General features: G+C 43.9%; 1 protein-coding gene across 3 annotated transcripts in view; it reads right to left on the bottom strand.

Annotated features, from left to right (window-relative positions):
- Positions 1 to 17,060, bottom strand: part of PRDM10 (PR/SET domain 10) — a 90,725-nt gene that overhangs the window by 29,637 nt on the left and 44,028 nt on the right. For 2 of the 3 annotated variants that reach the window (XM_053594967.1, XM_053594966.1), the window contains exons 5-8: positions 8,628 to 8,853; positions 6,415 to 6,656; positions 4,808 to 5,011; positions 1,990 to 2,062 (exon numbers count right to left, since the gene is read on the bottom strand). In XM_053594967.1, coding sequence (XP_053450942.1) covers positions 1,990 to 2,062; positions 4,808 to 5,011; positions 6,415 to 6,656; positions 8,628 to 8,853 — 745 coding nt within the window. The remainder of the gene's footprint in view (positions 1 to 1,989; positions 2,063 to 4,807; positions 5,012 to 6,414; positions 6,657 to 8,627; positions 8,854 to 17,060) is intronic. The other variant, XM_053594968.1, reaches the window with a different exon arrangement.

Below are 17,060 nucleotides of genomic sequence, written 5' to 3'. Positions count from 1 at the left end.
TGAAACGCCTGCTGTCCCCACCACTCTCATCTCACTGGAACCTAAGAGCTCACAATTAGTATCTGCTATTTGCATTACCGTTTTGTCATAAAAATCAAAGGTTAAAATTTGGCAAAGAGTTATTTTTCTAGGATCTTATTTTCTGGTACAGTTATACAAGACATTAAAAGAACAAACACCTTTATACCACTCTCTTCCTCCCCTAAATACATACACACGTACACACATACCCCTCACCACGTTGGAAAGACAAAAAATACTACAAAAGAAATCTGCATTCAGATAACCATTCAGACCCAAGTTTCATAATCTGAAGGTATACTTCACTACAAATGACTTAAAAGTCAATGTCCAGTATCATCACTTTAGCAACATGTTTGGAAGTATCTAATAAATTTAAGTATTTGCATACCAAATGATCTAGCAATTCCGCTCCCTCCCAGATGGACACCAACAGAAATGTGCACACATGTTCCCTAAAGCACTTGTATAAGAACGGTCATAGTAACACTCTTCAAAATAGCCAAAAACTAGAAGCAATTCTGTTGACCAGGAAAGAATCTAGCTGGTTTTTGTCCCTGAATGCTGGGAGGTAATGTCTAAATCACTGGAATTTCCCAAGTAATATGAATGTCTTTGTTATTCAGGGTGGGCCCTTCACCATACTCAAGTTTGTTCTAATGAGATGACTGAGGGTGAGTAGGTTTTGCCAAAAGCCCAACTAGGTGATTAGAAGACTGGGGCTTTGAGCCAGGCCATATCAGCCTGACCTCCAGGAGGGGAAGAGGATCAGGAGCTGGTGATTTGAGTTCAGTGTCCTGGCCAGTGATTCGGTCAGTCATGCCAATATGATGATACCTCAATAAAAACTCCAGACACCAAAGCCCAGGAGATCGTCTATGGTTGGTAATCACATGTCAATATGTCAGGATGGGGATGCGTCCGGAGGCTGTAGAAACTTTGCACTGGGACCTTCCCAGAACTCACCATACCCCATCTCGTCACTGGGCTGGTCCGGAAGCTATCTTTTATGATAAAACTGTTAAGTATAACACTTCTCTGAATTTTGTGAGTCATTCTGCTAAATAATCAAACCTGAGGGGCTACAGGGAACCCCCTGTGTTGTAGCTAGCTGGTCAGATGTGTGTGTGGCTTGGGAAGCACAAAGTTTGTAGCCGATGTCTGAAGGGTGTGAAGTCTGTAGAAGGCTGTGCCCTTAACCTGTGCAGTCTGGCCTTATTCTGGGTGGTCAATGTTAGAACTGCACCCCACAACAAAATCTACAGTAAAACGGACAAATGATTCGTTATACGTTACTATAACAGAGCATCCAACAATGGGAATGAGGAAATCACAATTATATAGGACAATGTGAATGGATCTCACAAACACCATGTTGAGCAAAAGGTGCCACAGACACAAAAAATGTACATATCACATGATTCTGTTTATCCACAATTCTATTATAAGCACATCTTACGTGGGGCACTGCAAGTCAGAAGAGTAATTATACTTGGCAGGGAGAATCAGAAGGCACAAGGAACCTCTAGGACACTGGTAATCTTCTGTCCTGATCTGGGTACAGGTTACAAAGGTGCATTCCCTTTGTGAAAGTCCATCAAGGCGTCTACCGCTGATCTGCGTACCTTTCTACACGCAGATTACACTGCAGCAACATTTACATTAAAAACAAAGCCAAGGCTGGCCTTGCTCTGTCCTCAGAGATAGGAATCACCCTCTGATCTAGGTTCTAATTTTGTATTTGGAGGTTTTCATTATATTAAATACTATTTTCCAGCACCCATGAAAGAAATGTTAATATGTCATTATAATTTGATCTTAGAATTAGATGGAGATGTACAGCTCTAAAAAACCTACTAGAATATCTGCTGAAATATTTTGAGATAGAAAATTTAGAGGATGAACAAAGACATAAAATATACAATTTAAAATTCATATAGAAAATGCAAAATATAAACGTGCAACCACCTTTCCTTTCTTCCTCAGAAATGTCATGAATTTTCTGGTTCACGAACTCAGCATAGGAGGCAGCGTACCATACCTGCAAGAACCAAGTTTATCATCAAGAACTACATTATCAGATGTTCTTTGCATGCTTAAGTTTTTTTCTCCTGCTTATATGAAACAATCCAGGCTTTTCCACGGCTCATTAAAAAAAAAAAAAAATCATGCCGTGAGTCTCCTTTGCTGTACCCTTCCAGCAGACTACCAGTCAGAAGTCCATTTGCAGGGGCAAACTGCAAGTTTTCTGTTTCCTCTTTAGAAAATTGTTTTGCTGTTATAACAACTTCATAGGAATTATATACTATGAAGTCACTTCATCTAAATAAACAGGCTGTCCTGATTTTTAATCTATATTAAACACAGGTTTGTACACAGTTGTAATTGTTAGTGGCGGCCACCAGACAGCTCTGACTGGGACAACCAGCTGACTGTTCCAATCCTACCACACCAGCTTAGGCTCCCCCTCCACCTGCTGGCTGCTCCTGCTCACTCTTCTCTGGCTGTCTTCCTCTCCCTAACTTGTAAATAGCAGTGTTCCTCAAAAGCTTAGTCCACGTCCAAGGCCTTCTGATTTTAAACGCAGGTGATCATATCCCTTTCCAACGCACTCCATGCTAATGACCCCCACGTTGAGGTCTCCATTCCAGACCCTCCTTCTCTGCTCCTCTGAGTGATTGTGACCCGGCTTTCTGGAGGTTTCACAAACAGCTCAAACTTGTCCAGCAAGGAATTCTGATACCTCCCAACTCACACTCCCACCCCTGCCTATCTTCCACATCTCAGCAAATACCTTCCACCCAAAAGTTGCCTTTGATGCTTCCACTTGCTTCTGTAGCCTTTAGCAAGGGTGGCCGCTTCCTGAGAAGTTCGCCATCTCTGCTTCTGCTGCCCAGACGCACACCCGGCACCATCAGCTTCCTGTTCCACCAATCGTCTAACTAGCCTCCCACTCCACCCCCGCCTTTTCCCGCAATCTATACAGGAGCCAGAGTGGCCTCCTTAAACCCCAAGTACCCTGATCTGATCATTACACATACCCCCAAAATCTGTACAACAATTACAATGTCTGTATTGATGAAAACACAGTCAGATGTCACCGTGCGGGCAATGGCTTCTCATTTCACGATAAACCTTAAATGCTCAATGACAGTGTCCAAGGGTTCCGTGACCTTCCCAGCCCCAGACCACGTCACGCTGTCTTGCCCACCGTCCAGCCGAGAGGATCTGGGGGTCTGCCACCAGCTCCTTCCCACCCCCAGCAGTACAGGGCTTCTTTCCTCACCCCGTCCCCACCCTCTGCTGTGCTAGCCCTTCTTATTCTACAGTGCTCAGCCAGCAAGGCCTCCCCGAAACACACCTAAATCCTAAACGGGTCCCTTTCCTGTCACTTGCTGACTTACCCCTCAGTGACCTTATTTGCTTGTTCACATGGTTCTATTTCTCCTTTAGAATACAAGATCCCTGAACATAGGAAGGCAGTCTGTCTTTTCCTAGTGTTTGAAACATGGCTGGGGTTCTATATATTAATCACTAAATCAACGGATCATCTATAATTTTAGGGAACATTATTTTAAATATGTGGAAATATTAATAGAGACTTCATCTTTAGACTGTGGGATAATATTCTATAGAGTCTGTATTCTATAATTTACTTAACTCTGGCCAGGTTTGGACTTTTAAAAGGTGGTTTAGCATTTTACTATTCCGAATTCTACTCCAACCCATCAATTCCAGGATGTGTTTTTCCTTTTTTTACATTTCAACATTTCAGAAATCAGAACGTGTCCCACATTCTATGGCATCCCGCAGTTGTGTCCAGGACACGGCTCTCACTTCCTTGCTCCCTGTTCCTGCACAAACCTGGCCAAGTTCTCAATTCTTTCTCACCTCATTCACTGTGAGCCTCCTGGCACCCCATGAGTGGATGCCAAACAGGCCCAAAAAATTTGCATTTCCCTCAGAATAAACACAAGAAATTTCAAAGCAATGTGAGGCTGGCGTACAGCCTGCAGGGCCTCTCATTAAAGCATCAGATAGCAAACTGTCAGAAACTTCCCACTGACTCAATCAAAAACCACTTAACTACCAGGGATACAGGCAATTCAATTGAGGGAAAAGACACAGATGAGTTCAGTCGAATGGGAAAGCAGTGTCAAAACTTGCAGAAAGGCCAAGGCTGGTTTGGGGAAACACCCCACAGGCAACTGTGGCGCATTTATTTTAGAACTACGGTAGCAGCAGCGACAGTCCTGAAGACAGGAGATGACAGCACAGAGACGGGCGGACTGCCTGAGCTCAGGGGTTCCAGACCAACCTGACAAAAGTGAGACCCCGCCTCTAAAAATAGCTGGGTGTTGTGGCAGGTGCTTAAGGTTCCAGCTGCTTGGGAGGCTGAGGCAAGAGAATCACTTAAGCCCAAGAGTTTGAGCTTGCTGTGAGCTGTGATGCCACAGTACTCTACCAAGAGCAACAAAGTAAGACTCTGTCTCAAAAAAAAAAAAGAAAGAAAGAAAAAGAAACACAAGAATTTGTTAGGATAGATGGTATGCGATAGGAATTTCCTTTTACATGTTTTGTTTGGGACTTATAGATGACCTAGCTGACAGTTTCAAAGATAGGATTTGTGTAGCTTTTCTTTACTTACTGAGCTACTCAATTAAGTAAGTAAATTACCAGGAAAGAATCGCTTTTGTAACAACCCCACTTTAGGGGAAAAAAAATTAGGAAAAACCCTAAGTAGTCGCTATTGCTCACAAATTGCACTGTGAACCCAGCACTGTACCTTCAGTTCTTGTTTGGGCTCCACATTCTTTATTGTCGTATAATACACATGGTGGCCGTACTGGTAAGCCACCAGGTTCTGCTCCAGGTGATTCTGGGCTGGACGTACAAACATCATCCAATTACACAGGGTCTCATCAGACAGCTCAAACCATAGGTCTTCATGCAAATCCCTATCTTTTCTGTCCCCTTTATCAAGAGAAACCTGTAACCAAAGAGAAAGTAAAAAGCCACACCACAAAAATAAAAACCTTCAATAGGATATGCACTCATGTCATAATATATAAACTACTGGTCCCTAAATGAACCATATACCCTGATTCTTCCCTTTATATCTAGAAAGATACTGACATTGTGACTTGCCTAATGTAAAAGAGAAAAGATACTTTCTGAAGTCTCGCCTGTAAGGTAAGAGAATTGCCTGGTAAAATCTGAACACTAACAATCTAATTAATTGCATGGTTTTATCAGTATTTTGCAAAACTAACATGACAAAAAATGGTAGAAGTTAGTCAGAAAGTACAAGCAGAATGCTTTCAGGTTCATTACAACTTGCCTCCTTTTGGGATTCAAAGGCATCCCTATAATGTATAGTCCAGAGAAAGCATTTCTCTTTAGAAAGTAATATTCTTGCTTGGGGATCTTCAGCACTCACCAAAGAAAACAGCGCCATGACAGCAATTGACTCGTCAAAAAACACTTCCCAAATATTTACCCTTCTCATTGCCCTTAGTTCTTAGCAACTTAGTTTTTGGAATAGCTATCCTAGAAGCGGATGACAGGGAGGGTTGGATGGAAGCAAAACCATCCATGTAAAGAACAGAGACCAATATAAATACTTCACTGTATGCTGAACTTTATTTTTTCAATGAAAGAGTCAAAAGAACAAACTTGTTACAAAATCGAAGTGGTTTCCCTGCAAACATTACCAATACATAGCAAATTACATAAAATCTACATAATCTTCTCTGTATTCTAAAGTTATTTTTCCAAAAAAGAAAGAAGGTGGCTGTCAAAGCCCCAGTTACAGGCTAAATTGTATCTCTCCCTCAAATTCATGTTGAAGACCTAACGCAGAACATGACTGTATTTGGAGATAGGGCCTTTGAAAGGGTAATTAAGCTAAAATGAGGTCATTAGGCTGAGCTCTAATCCAATGTGACCGGTCTTTGTAAGATGAGTAGATTAGGACACCGACCTGCCAGAGGAAGGACCCTGGGAAGACAGAGGGAGGTGGCGGCCTTTTGCACGGCACAGAGGGAGAACCAGAAAAAAACACCCTACCAAAACCTTGAACTAGGCCTTCCAGCCTCCAGGACCACGAGAAAACAAATTTTTAAGCCTCCCAGTCTGTGGTATTTTATTACAGTAGCCCTAACAAACTATGATAGCCCCTCAGGACTATAGCTCTCAGAATTATTCATAACCTAAAATTGCAATCTCCAGTTTATTGGTGAGAGAGAAAGTTTCCACTTAAATTAAGCATAGAAAGAAAAATGCTAGCAAACAACAGCTATGAAACTGAAATAAGAGACTCAGCAGAAAATTGAATGCTCCTGGAAAAACCATTAAAGGAACAAGGGTGAACCATGACAAAGCGTAAATTACCTTCAGATGAATGTAACAGTCTTTCAGCTCTGACCCCCTCACCAGGGGGCCCTCCACAGGGCCAAACTGCGTGCGCTTGGGAATGCGCCTTTTGGAGAACACTCCTCCAAGGAACCTGTCTATGTAGAGAACCAGAGGGAGACTCGCTCTAGCTCGGGTGAGCACAGGCCGGTTGGGGATCGGATGCAAGGGGCCGTGCTTTGGGCACACGGAAGAATGCGCGTTATTACACTCCTCGCACCCTGCAAAGGAGAGACAGGCTTGAAGAAAAGTCAAATTCCTCAATACGACTTGATCTTAGGTAAAAAGTTCAGACTGGAAAAATCCCCAAGTCTAAGTTTTCAGGCCAACATTCAATTAACTCCTACAATGGTACTACCTATTCATCTGTAATACATTAGCTTCTGTAGACCAATAAAAATCCTGCAATTTTCCTCTAAAACCAGGCAGAATTTGCTCATGCTTGCCAAAAAGAATGTGCAGGCTGTGATTTATTTCAAATCTGCTGCATAGTAATTCAAACAGTAGCCACCAAATTTACAAATCAATTGCAACACGTCTGAAAAGAAAAAAGACCTGATTAGGTAAAATCCTGAAAAATCTGATTAGACAAAAATAGGTGAATTTTAAAGTATGTAAATAATATCTCAATAAAGCTCCTGGGGGGGAACCGACGAAAGGGAGTTTTAGAAACCACATAATCTAACTCCAAAGCTGTTAGATGGTGTCAGAGTTCAGTGCTAACCACTGTCCGGTGAGAATGCTAAAAACGAGTGAATTTAGAATACTGTATCATGCACCCAGATAACAATCAGCCCCCCTGAAAAAAACGAGTGAATTTAGAATACTGTATCATGCACCCAGATAACAATCAGCCCCCTGATGGGACATGTATTTCCAGCCCATCACAACCATCCCAAAGTACTTGGTTTGCAACAATCCAGCCACGTTCACCGGCCTGCCAGGAGCACCCATCTGTAAGTTACCTGCCAGAACTACATGCATACAGCCATTGCAGCAGGGGACATGACTGGGCCACACAGATCATCATGCTCGGGACACATAACAGGTTTCTTTTTTTTTTTTTGTAGAGACAGAGTCTCACTGTACCGCCCTCGGGTAGAGTGCCGTGGCGTCACACGGCTCACAGCAACCTCTAACTCTTGGGCTTACGCGATTCTCTTGCCTCAGCCTCCCAAGCAGCTGGGACTACAGGCGCCCACCACAACGCCCGGCTATTTTTTTGTTGCAGTTTGGCCGGGGCTGGGTTTGAACCCACCACCCTCAGCATATGGGGCCGGCGCCACCCCTATAACAGGTTTCATTGACCAACTACATTTTACCCTACTCTGGCTGTGTGGTGCGACCTCGTTTAGGAGATGAGAATGTTCCATTTGTACAACTGTTAAATAACAGAGAGCTACTTTTTGACTTAGGAGATGCCTTGAAAACTTAAGAATTCAAGGAAAAACAAAACAAAGAAGTTCACTCCTGGATTGGATTTAGACCTGGAGCTGAATCTGACCCAAAGCAGATGGGTTTTGCCACCACCACACAGAAGGTCTGGGAGAAACAAGGTGAGACCACAGAGCTCTGAATAGCCTCAAAAATGCAAATAAAGGAGGTAAGAACTTTGCTACATAAGCCTGAAAGTCATTGGGAAGAGACAGTGATTTGTAGGTGTGAGCAGCACCTTAACAGGCAGTAGAAAGGCCTCCAGGCGCAGACAGACCCCAGAGTCTGGCTCTCCACTGAGAATCAGGGCCCTGGGGAAGCTACTACTGCCCATGTCGGGAGAGCACTTGCACCTGGGATGTAACGAGCATCTGTAAAGATGACCGTGCACAAGGCAGAGCAGAGCATGCTTATCAAAGCTGAAATAGCTGAAATGGCCTTAAAGTCCCAGGGTGGGTAGGCCGACAGTCGGGGGCTGGTACCTAACTCTCTGGTGAGAGAGACCAAGACTCGGACACCTGACCCCACTCATCCCTATGTGACCTTGAGAGGCTGCCTAACCTCTTCTGAGTTTCAGCTTAGCCTCCCATGAAACTAGAAAGTCCCCGAGAGCGTCAGCACTGCACCCCACAGGCTGCTGGGGAGGTAGGGCAGGACCACACAGACAGTACACCCCATGGGAGCAGAACGTGGGCAGGACTTGGGGTGTGAACACCAGGCACACATGCTCCCTCCACAGGCCCAGCAGCCCCACTTACATAGGTCATGAGGGTCAAAGGGCCGGGGTGGGTCCGGCTCCCAGTCATCCAGGTCTGTGTCTTCACCGTCCTCCTCGTCCTCGTCCTCCGTGTCCTCATCCTCATCTTCATCCTCTTCTTCTTTGGCCTCCAGTCTACCTAGAGGGGTCTGCAGAGTTGCCAAAGGGTCGGAACCATCCACACTCTCGATCGAAGGTAGCACCTGGTTATGGACCGGCAGCGGGGCCTGGACATAAGGCACACAGTGAGCCGACATCTGCCTCGGTCACACACTCGCACAGCGCAAGGCCTGGGTGGAGTCTGGTCTTCACACCAGCTCCCTTCAAGGTCCTAGAAAAGTGCTTTCCACCCATGGGCCAGGAGGAGGAATCTGACTTCATTTTCGATGACTGGCTGCTCACAGCTTTTAAGCCCAGCCCTCCCTCGTCGTCGTCTTCGGCCCACACCTGGGCAGGCTCATCGGCAAGCCCAGGTGAGCCTTCATTTGGGCCAATAGGAGATTGACACCCGCAGGGCCCTGACCATGTGCGTCCTAACGCACCCCTTAAACGCGACACAGCCCAGCCACCTTTCCTTGCTATCTCACACCTGTTTGCGGGGCCTGCCCTGCCTCCCCCAGAGACTTCAGTGCGTAAGCACCAGACCTCTGCACAGCCTGGCAGCCTGTTATGGGGTACCATCAGGCTCCACATCGTTAATAACGGGGAGAGGGTCCTCCCTGCCTTCAGCATGGCCACAACATAGGGGCATAATGAGCTGACCTGCCTTTCCCACTTCACTGCTAAAACCACACACATGGTGCTGCGCGTGGGTGGCAAAATTCAACAGTTAACGGCTCTGCACTTGACACTTCAGAGAGGCTGAGGTTGTAAGAATGGATGGGCTGCCTTTTTGTATCATGGTGCCGAAGCCAGTCTCTTGCAAATAACACAGTTTGGGCCATGTCTTGAGTTAACAGGCTCAGTAATAAATGGTACCTTCAAAGGTTCCCCTGCCTCCCACTTCAGTGCCCTTGGCTCCTCTCACGGCACCTCATTTTTACTGCCCAATCAGCACCGTAGGTCATGTTTGAACCATGTGACCTTCTAGTCATAAATAAAGCAAGTAAGTTTCTAAATGCCCACGTTACATTCCTTATGTTCTTCCACCAACTTTTAAATCCTATCCTATTCCAGTTGTGAAGGAATCAACCCCAATGCCTCCAAGGGCCACAAAGCCCACTTGTCGACCTCACAGCCATGGCTTCCATGCTTCACTACCCTCACTCAGGCCAGCCTGAGCCATCCTGGAACAGTTCTAAGTGTGAGACGTCTCTGTGGAGTCCAGATACGCAACTTGGTGATCTGGCCCAGGACTCTCCTCTGGAGGCCTGCAGAGTGAGCCTAGCCCTCTGCCATGTCAACAAATAGTTGAAGGCCAAAAATCCCTCATTCATTCCATCACTTCTCAGAAGGCCAAACTTCTAGCTCCCTGATCATCTGGCTGCCTTCATTTATTCCTCAGATTCCATATTTGTATTAATACAGCGTCTGACGGCATTAGCATTTATGACAGCCACAGTTCCACTGCAGGCCCATCCTGAACTCATAAATGGCTTGAATCCGAAGTCCTTTTATCTCCTCTTAGAGTACTATTAAGCCATTTTCCCCTTCTCAAAACTTAAATAGCTTATTTTTTACTTAAACAGGTTCCTGGAGACCATTCTGCCTCTCTAGTAACACCCTAGGAGAACCGACTGTGGGCTTGAATCAGACAGATTTAGCCCCACCATTTAGCAAGTTACAAAACTTCTCTATAAGCCTCAGTTTCTTTTTCTGTAAAATGGACACAGTGAGACATACCTCAGGTTGTTATAAGGATTAAGTGAAACAATATGTATAAGGACAGTAGTAGAGAATCTGACGTTTACTGAGTGCTTAGTTTGGAGTTCTTTCTTTTTTTCTAAGAGATAGGGTCTTGCTCTGTTGCCCAGGCTGGAGTGCAGTAGTGTGATCAGAGTTCCCTGCAGCCTCCGACTCCTGGCTCAAGCTCCATCTCCCCCAACTAAGTAGCCAGCACAGCAGTTGTGCATCACCATGCCCAGCTAATTGTTTTTCATTTTTTAGAGACAGGGTTTTACTATGGCTGGTGCTGAACTTCTGGCCTCAAGTGATCCTCCCAACTCAGCCACCCAAAATCTTAGCATTTTGGGAGCCACTGCTCCAACCCAAAATCCTTAGTATTGATGATTATTATTATCATAAGTTTTCTACAGCTCATACTTCTGCTACAACTTTGAAAAACTGCCTAGCATGAAGTAGGTGTTCAATGAAGATTAGTCTATTGAAATATATTTGGCCCTTTGGGAAATGACATTAATCCATTCAAAGAAGAATTCTCTGCTGCTAATCACAAAAACATCCTTTTTCTGTTGAGCATCTAAATCAAAGAACTTCTTGAACTCTATAAAGAAACAGTATTGAGTGTGTTTATTGAGAGTCTGACATGCTGTAGGAGTTAAGATCATTGCCCAGCATTTGAGACACTTGAGCTCCAGAACAATAAAACCACCTGCCTTAGATGATCTGCGTGGTTGATGTGCACTCATTCAACTAAGAGCCTGGACTTCTGCACAACATCCCACCTCTGTAACTCAGAACCTTTCGGAAAGTTCTGCACAGGAGCACAAAATTATGGGAGTTGCTTCTGCCTCAACTTCAATAAAAACAGAATAAAATGCCCTTTGAGGGCAAGGACTCCACAAGGAAAAGAGCAGGGGCTCCGGGAACGCGACAACTTTGGCCACCTCCCCTTGACCTCCTCAGCAGAGGCTGCAAGGAAGCAGCTTTGTCCCCACTCGCCATCTCAGAGCACAGTTTATGACGTCACCTTTCCTCTACACCAGAGATGTAACACCAGCACTAGTGATGAATGTAGCAATGGTGAACAAACCAAGGCCTATGTGCACCTCGACTCCCCAGGAAGCCCTGAAGCTCCACAGAGCCGACCTGAAAGGCCGAGTGCAGAGTCCAGAGTTATTCTAGTGAAAAGGCAACGTCCTTTGTCCCACCACATCCTGTTAGACTCTAGTTCAGTGATTTTCAACTGATGTGCCGTGAAAATTCTTAAAGATCATTAAATTATTTTTGAAAGAAGTTTAGAGCACAGGAAGTATATTCTTTTGTTTATTCTTTTTTTTTAGAGACGGAGTTTCACTTTGTCACCCTCGGTAGAATGCTGTAGCATTACAGCTCACAGCAACCTCCAGCTCTTGGGCTTAGGCAATTCTCTTGGAACTACAGGCGCCCACCACCATGCCCAGCTATTTTTTGTTGTAGTTTGGCCGGGGCCGGGTTCGAACCTGCCACCCTCGGTATATGGGGCCAGCACTCTACTCACCGAGCCACAGGCACTGCCTGTGTTTACTCTTTTTTTTGATCAACATAATTTAAGTGTGCCGTGGAAGTTTAACTGTAAGTTCAAGTGTGCCATGAGATAAAAAAGGTTGAAAAATACTGCCCTAGTCTAGCAAGGTTACCCCTGGCTTCTTGCCACTGTGGAGGAAGCTGACATCAAAATAATACCAACAACCTTCACCTCCCCTGTGCTGGAACTCTCCTAACAAACTATAGCAAAGGAGGGGCTTCACCACTTCAGTTTTTTTTTTTTAAGACAGAGTCTCACTCTGTCGCCCTGGGTAGAGTGCCATAGTATCATAGCCCACAGCAACCTCAAACTCATGGGCTCAAGAGATCCTCTTGGCGTCAGCCTCCCAAGTAGCTGTGACTACGCCTGGCTCATTTTTCCATTTGTAGTAGAGATAGGGCTCACTCTTGCTTAGGCTGGTCTCAAACTCCTAAGCTCAAGCAATCTACCCCAGCATTATTTTTAAGGATAAAAAGGCTAAGGCGCAGGTTGAATATATATCAGAATCACACTACCATTGAAAAGGAATGAAAAGGGTTGATGACAGTAATTTCTAGGTAAGAACTGTATCTTTTGGCTTGGAGCCTGTAGCTCAAGCTGCTAAAGCACCAGCCACATACACTAGAGCTGGCGGGTTCGAATCCAGCCCAGGCCTGCCAAACAACAATGACAACTACAACCAAAAAATAGCCAGGCATTGTGGTGGGTGCCTGTAGTCCCAGCTACTCGGGAGGCTGGGGCAAGAGAATCGCGTAAGCCGGGAGTTGAAGGTTGCTGTGAGCTGTGATGTGACAGCACTCTACCGAGGGCAACAAAAAAAAAAAAAAAAAACTGTATCTTTCTAGACAGCACAGACCCTAACACACAGTAGACATGCATTACAAATTTGTTTAATGAATAACGAATGCAAAGTAAACTGGCCTTTGCTGAATGAATACATACCTAGGTATGTATTTCAGTTCCTTGGAGGTCAGGTAACGCCATCACCCAGCTCATCAAATGGCAGAGGTAAAATTTAAATTCTAATTCTGCACTGCTTTTTCCACTACATTACAATGGCCCCCGTGGAATTTGGTCTATTTGAGGAAGGCAACAGAGGCAGTAAACATCACCCACTACACCTTTAATACCTAAGCAGCAAGGTATCCACGCGGGGGCCTGCAGTCACAGGCCGGCAGTACGCGGACAAGCAACGTGTTGTCTACTTGACTCTAATGAAGAGAAGACAAAGCACAACTAGCTTACTTCTGTGCATTTTGTCATGTACAATAAAACACAGTAAAAGGAAAATGAATCTGTTAGACTTAAGGTATACTTTCTCCTTCCCACTTAATGCTCTGTAAGGATACAATCTGTCTGAGAAGGGAAATACGAAACTCTACTGGACAGCAGCAAACACAACAGAATGCTCCTCACCTCCCACTGGGCCGACTGTGCATGCAGCCTGCTCTCCCCTCGGCATGTGGGGACCCACACATGTTCGTTTTCAAAGAGGGGACTGTGCTTCTCTGCCTGGGGACCACTGATGCCTTTCTTAAGAACAAGGATATACGTGCATGAAAAATGCTCGAGAGATTTTGCCACCACTAAAAACAATTGAGAATAGGAACCTTTTTGTTAAAAAACGGAAAAAAAAAAAAAAAGCAACCGTCATCTGTGTTAAACCCTCACTCTAATTTCCTATCCAAAATTTATCCAGGTCACTGAATAAACTGACAACTGCAGAGGTACTACAGCCAGAAATAAAAACTGGTTGAAAGGATGCTGAAATGAAGATGCTAAGCCAATAGTTAGGTGCCCGTAACGCCGGGGTTCATGGAGCCAGACTTTTCCCTTTGTACAAAACACAAGACAAACAGATTGTGCCTGGAGATTGGAAAAGATGAAAGCTGTGAGGTGCACATGGCAATAAAACCTCCTTTAATTAAGATTAAGTGTTAATATTAAAACAACAAAATTTTGCCTATCAGATTGGCAAAATATGAAAAGAATGCCAACAGCCAACGTGGCAGGAGGGTGGGGAGATGGGCGCTCTCATGTTGTGCGTTATTTGTGGGAATTTAAATGTTTTCAATATCTGAAAAGCAATTTAGAAAGTCAATCACCAAAATAATTTTCCCATTTATAAGGACAAATTCAAACATATGTCATATAGGGAGAACAGTGTAAGGAACCTCACATACCCATCACTCAGCTCAATGATTATTGACGCGTGGCCAATCTTACATCAACTAATCTCCTGCCTACTTTTTATTTTAAAGATTATTTTGATTAATCTTGATTAATCGCTAGATTATTTTGAAGCAAAACCTAGACATTACACATTTTCATCTGTAAATAGTTCAGTGTTTATCTCTAAAGGAAAATGGCTTTTGTATTTCATATATTATCACACCTAAAAAGTTAACTATTTCATAATCCACACAAATACCCAGATACCCAGTTAGTGTCATGATTTCCCCCACTGCCTCATCAACTTTGTTTGTTCACATTGGGATCCACCTGACTGATACATCCCTGAAGTCTCCTTTAATCTGTGAGCTCCCCTTCCTCTTCTTTTCCCTTACAATTTATTTGTAAAAGAAACCAGGCCGTTTGTCCTAGAAAGTTTCCTGCAGGCTGGATTTTGCCGACGGCATTCTTGTGTGTCTTTTAATTTGCTCTGTTTTTTCTGCCATGCTTTTTAAGCTGAATCTAGAGACTTGATCAGATTCTGGTTCAAGTTTGAGGTTAGAAAACTTTCACATGCGGCATAAACAATAGGAAGTTATTACAATGCCAGGAGGCATGTAACGAATGGCTGTCACTCTTTCCGTGACATTAAGAATGGCAGAGCCGGCCAGATGCGGTGGGTCATGCCTGTAATCCCAGCACTCTGGGAGGCCGAGGCAGGTGGAATGCCTCAGCTCACAGGTTGGGAACCAGCCTGAGCCAGAGCGAGACTCCGGTCTCTAAAAAAAATAGCTGGGCAGGCGGTGCCTGTGGCTCAGTCGGTGGGGCGCTGGCCCCATGTACCGAGGGTGGCGGGTTCAAGCCCGGCCCCGGTCAAACTGCAACCAAAAAGTAGCCAGGCGTTGTGGCGGGCGCCTGTAGCCCCAGCTACTCGGGAGGCTGAGGCAAGAGAATCGCTTAAGCCTAGGAGTTGGAGGTTGCTGTGAGCTGTGTGAGGCCACGGCACTCTACCGAGGGCCATAAAGTGAGACTCTGTCTCTACAAAAAAAAAAAAAAAATAGCTGGGCTATTTTTTTTAAAGGTGTCGTGGTGGGCACCTTTAGTCCCAGCTACTTGAGAGACTGAGGCAAGAGAATCCCTTGAGCCCAAGAGTCTGAGGTTGCTGATGCCAGAGTACTCAACCGAGAGCGACAAAGTGAAACAAAGTGAAACTCTGTCTCAAAAAAAAAAAAAAAAAAAAAAGTTCAGAGTTGTTACCACTCTGATCTATCCATTACAAAGTTCCTCATCATCAACCTTCTCCAGATAGATTCAGGCTGCTGCTGATGATAAATACCTAAAACCATATTTCATTAGAAGATGCAAAATGGTGATATTCTAAGTCAATCTCTCTTTCTTTATTTTACTTGGAATGTTTCTGTAAGAAAATTTCCCTCTTGAAATAACTGGCAACCTGAGTAGCTTCGGGAGAAAGGCAGGATTTCCCCCCACACTACATTTACCAGTTTCAGAATAATGTGGTAGATCCTAGCATGCTCAAAAAGTAACCAATGAGTCATTCATTTTAATATCAGTATGAACTTGTAGACGTTAAATATATTTAAGTACTTCAATCTATTATAGATATTATCCTTTTTACAGGTCAAATTGTTCCATTTTGGCCCCTTCAGGTTCCCTCTTGTGTGCTGATAAAATAGAAATTTTTCATAGCTCCCTGGCCTTCTGAAAAAACAAGATGCTCCAAGTTCATCTTGTGTGTTCCCAGCCCCAGAGCCAGAATCAGTCTTTCTCCAGGGAGCCCTGATTCCTCCCACCGGAGAACTATTCAGAGATCAAGTCGGAGCACCAGGGGGTGCTCCCTCCTGTTGAACTGATCATTGTAACTAAACCTCTTCAGTGGCCAGAACTGGAAAACACATTAGGAGAGGCTCCAATTCAAATTTAGGATTCTGGGTTTTTACTTAACTTGTTTGATTTTCATATTTGTTATCTTTTTTCACTTTCACCAAAAAACCTGACTCTTAAATAACTTAAAATCTGAATGTCATTTGTCTCATTTTTCTTTGGGAAATTAATCCTAAATAAATAATTAATCTGGGCGGTGCCTGTGGCTCAAAGGAGTAGGGTGCCGGCCCCATATACCAGAGGTGGCAGGTTCAAACCCAGCCACAGCCAAAAAAAACTGCCAAAAAAAAAAAAAAGAAAAAGAAAAAGAAATAATTAATCTGATATGACAACCATGAGAGTATTATTTATAGTAGCAAAAAGGGGGGGGTAATAACTTATATGTAAAATATTATAAATAATAGTATATCCTACAATATATGTACATATAATAATCCATTGCTTGATGGAATCAGTACATACTCACAGAAATGAGGTAGTTTTGGGTATATATACCTAATTATTATAAAACATTATTAAAATAAAATAATTCTCACTCAAGTTCACAGACACCATGGCATTGTAGCTCACTGCCAGTGAGGAATGAATTCAACCCCAGCTTACATAACAAAGGCTCCTAAAAACTCTCTCTACATTTAACAAATGATATTGACACAAGTACTGTTTGTTTTTCAAATTTTAAAATGGAAGTATACAAATCATCTACTAAAAAATAAAAATGTAGAAACTGCTTCCTGATGAGAATTTATTTATTAATCATTCATGGCACTCAGTAGTAAATAGCAGCTGACATGAACATAAACCTATCTGAATTCATGTTCCCTGTAAGTAAGACAGAAATGTTGAGCCTCTGCACCTTCTTTTCACTTTCACGCCCTTGTGGAAAACAAGGGGAAAGTCTCCCAAAACCAAATGGGACATGTTAGAAATGCGGGTAAAGGGGCCAGTTGT

Source organism: Nycticebus coucang, chromosome 6, assembly GCF_027406575.1.
Source record: "Nycticebus coucang isolate mNycCou1 chromosome 6, mNycCou1.pri, whole genome shotgun sequence".
Classification (NCBI taxonomy): Eukaryota; Metazoa; Chordata; class Mammalia; order Primates; family Lorisidae; genus Nycticebus; species Nycticebus coucang.
Note: the sequence above shows the minus strand (reverse complement) of the source record. Positions and strands in the feature narration are given on the sequence as shown.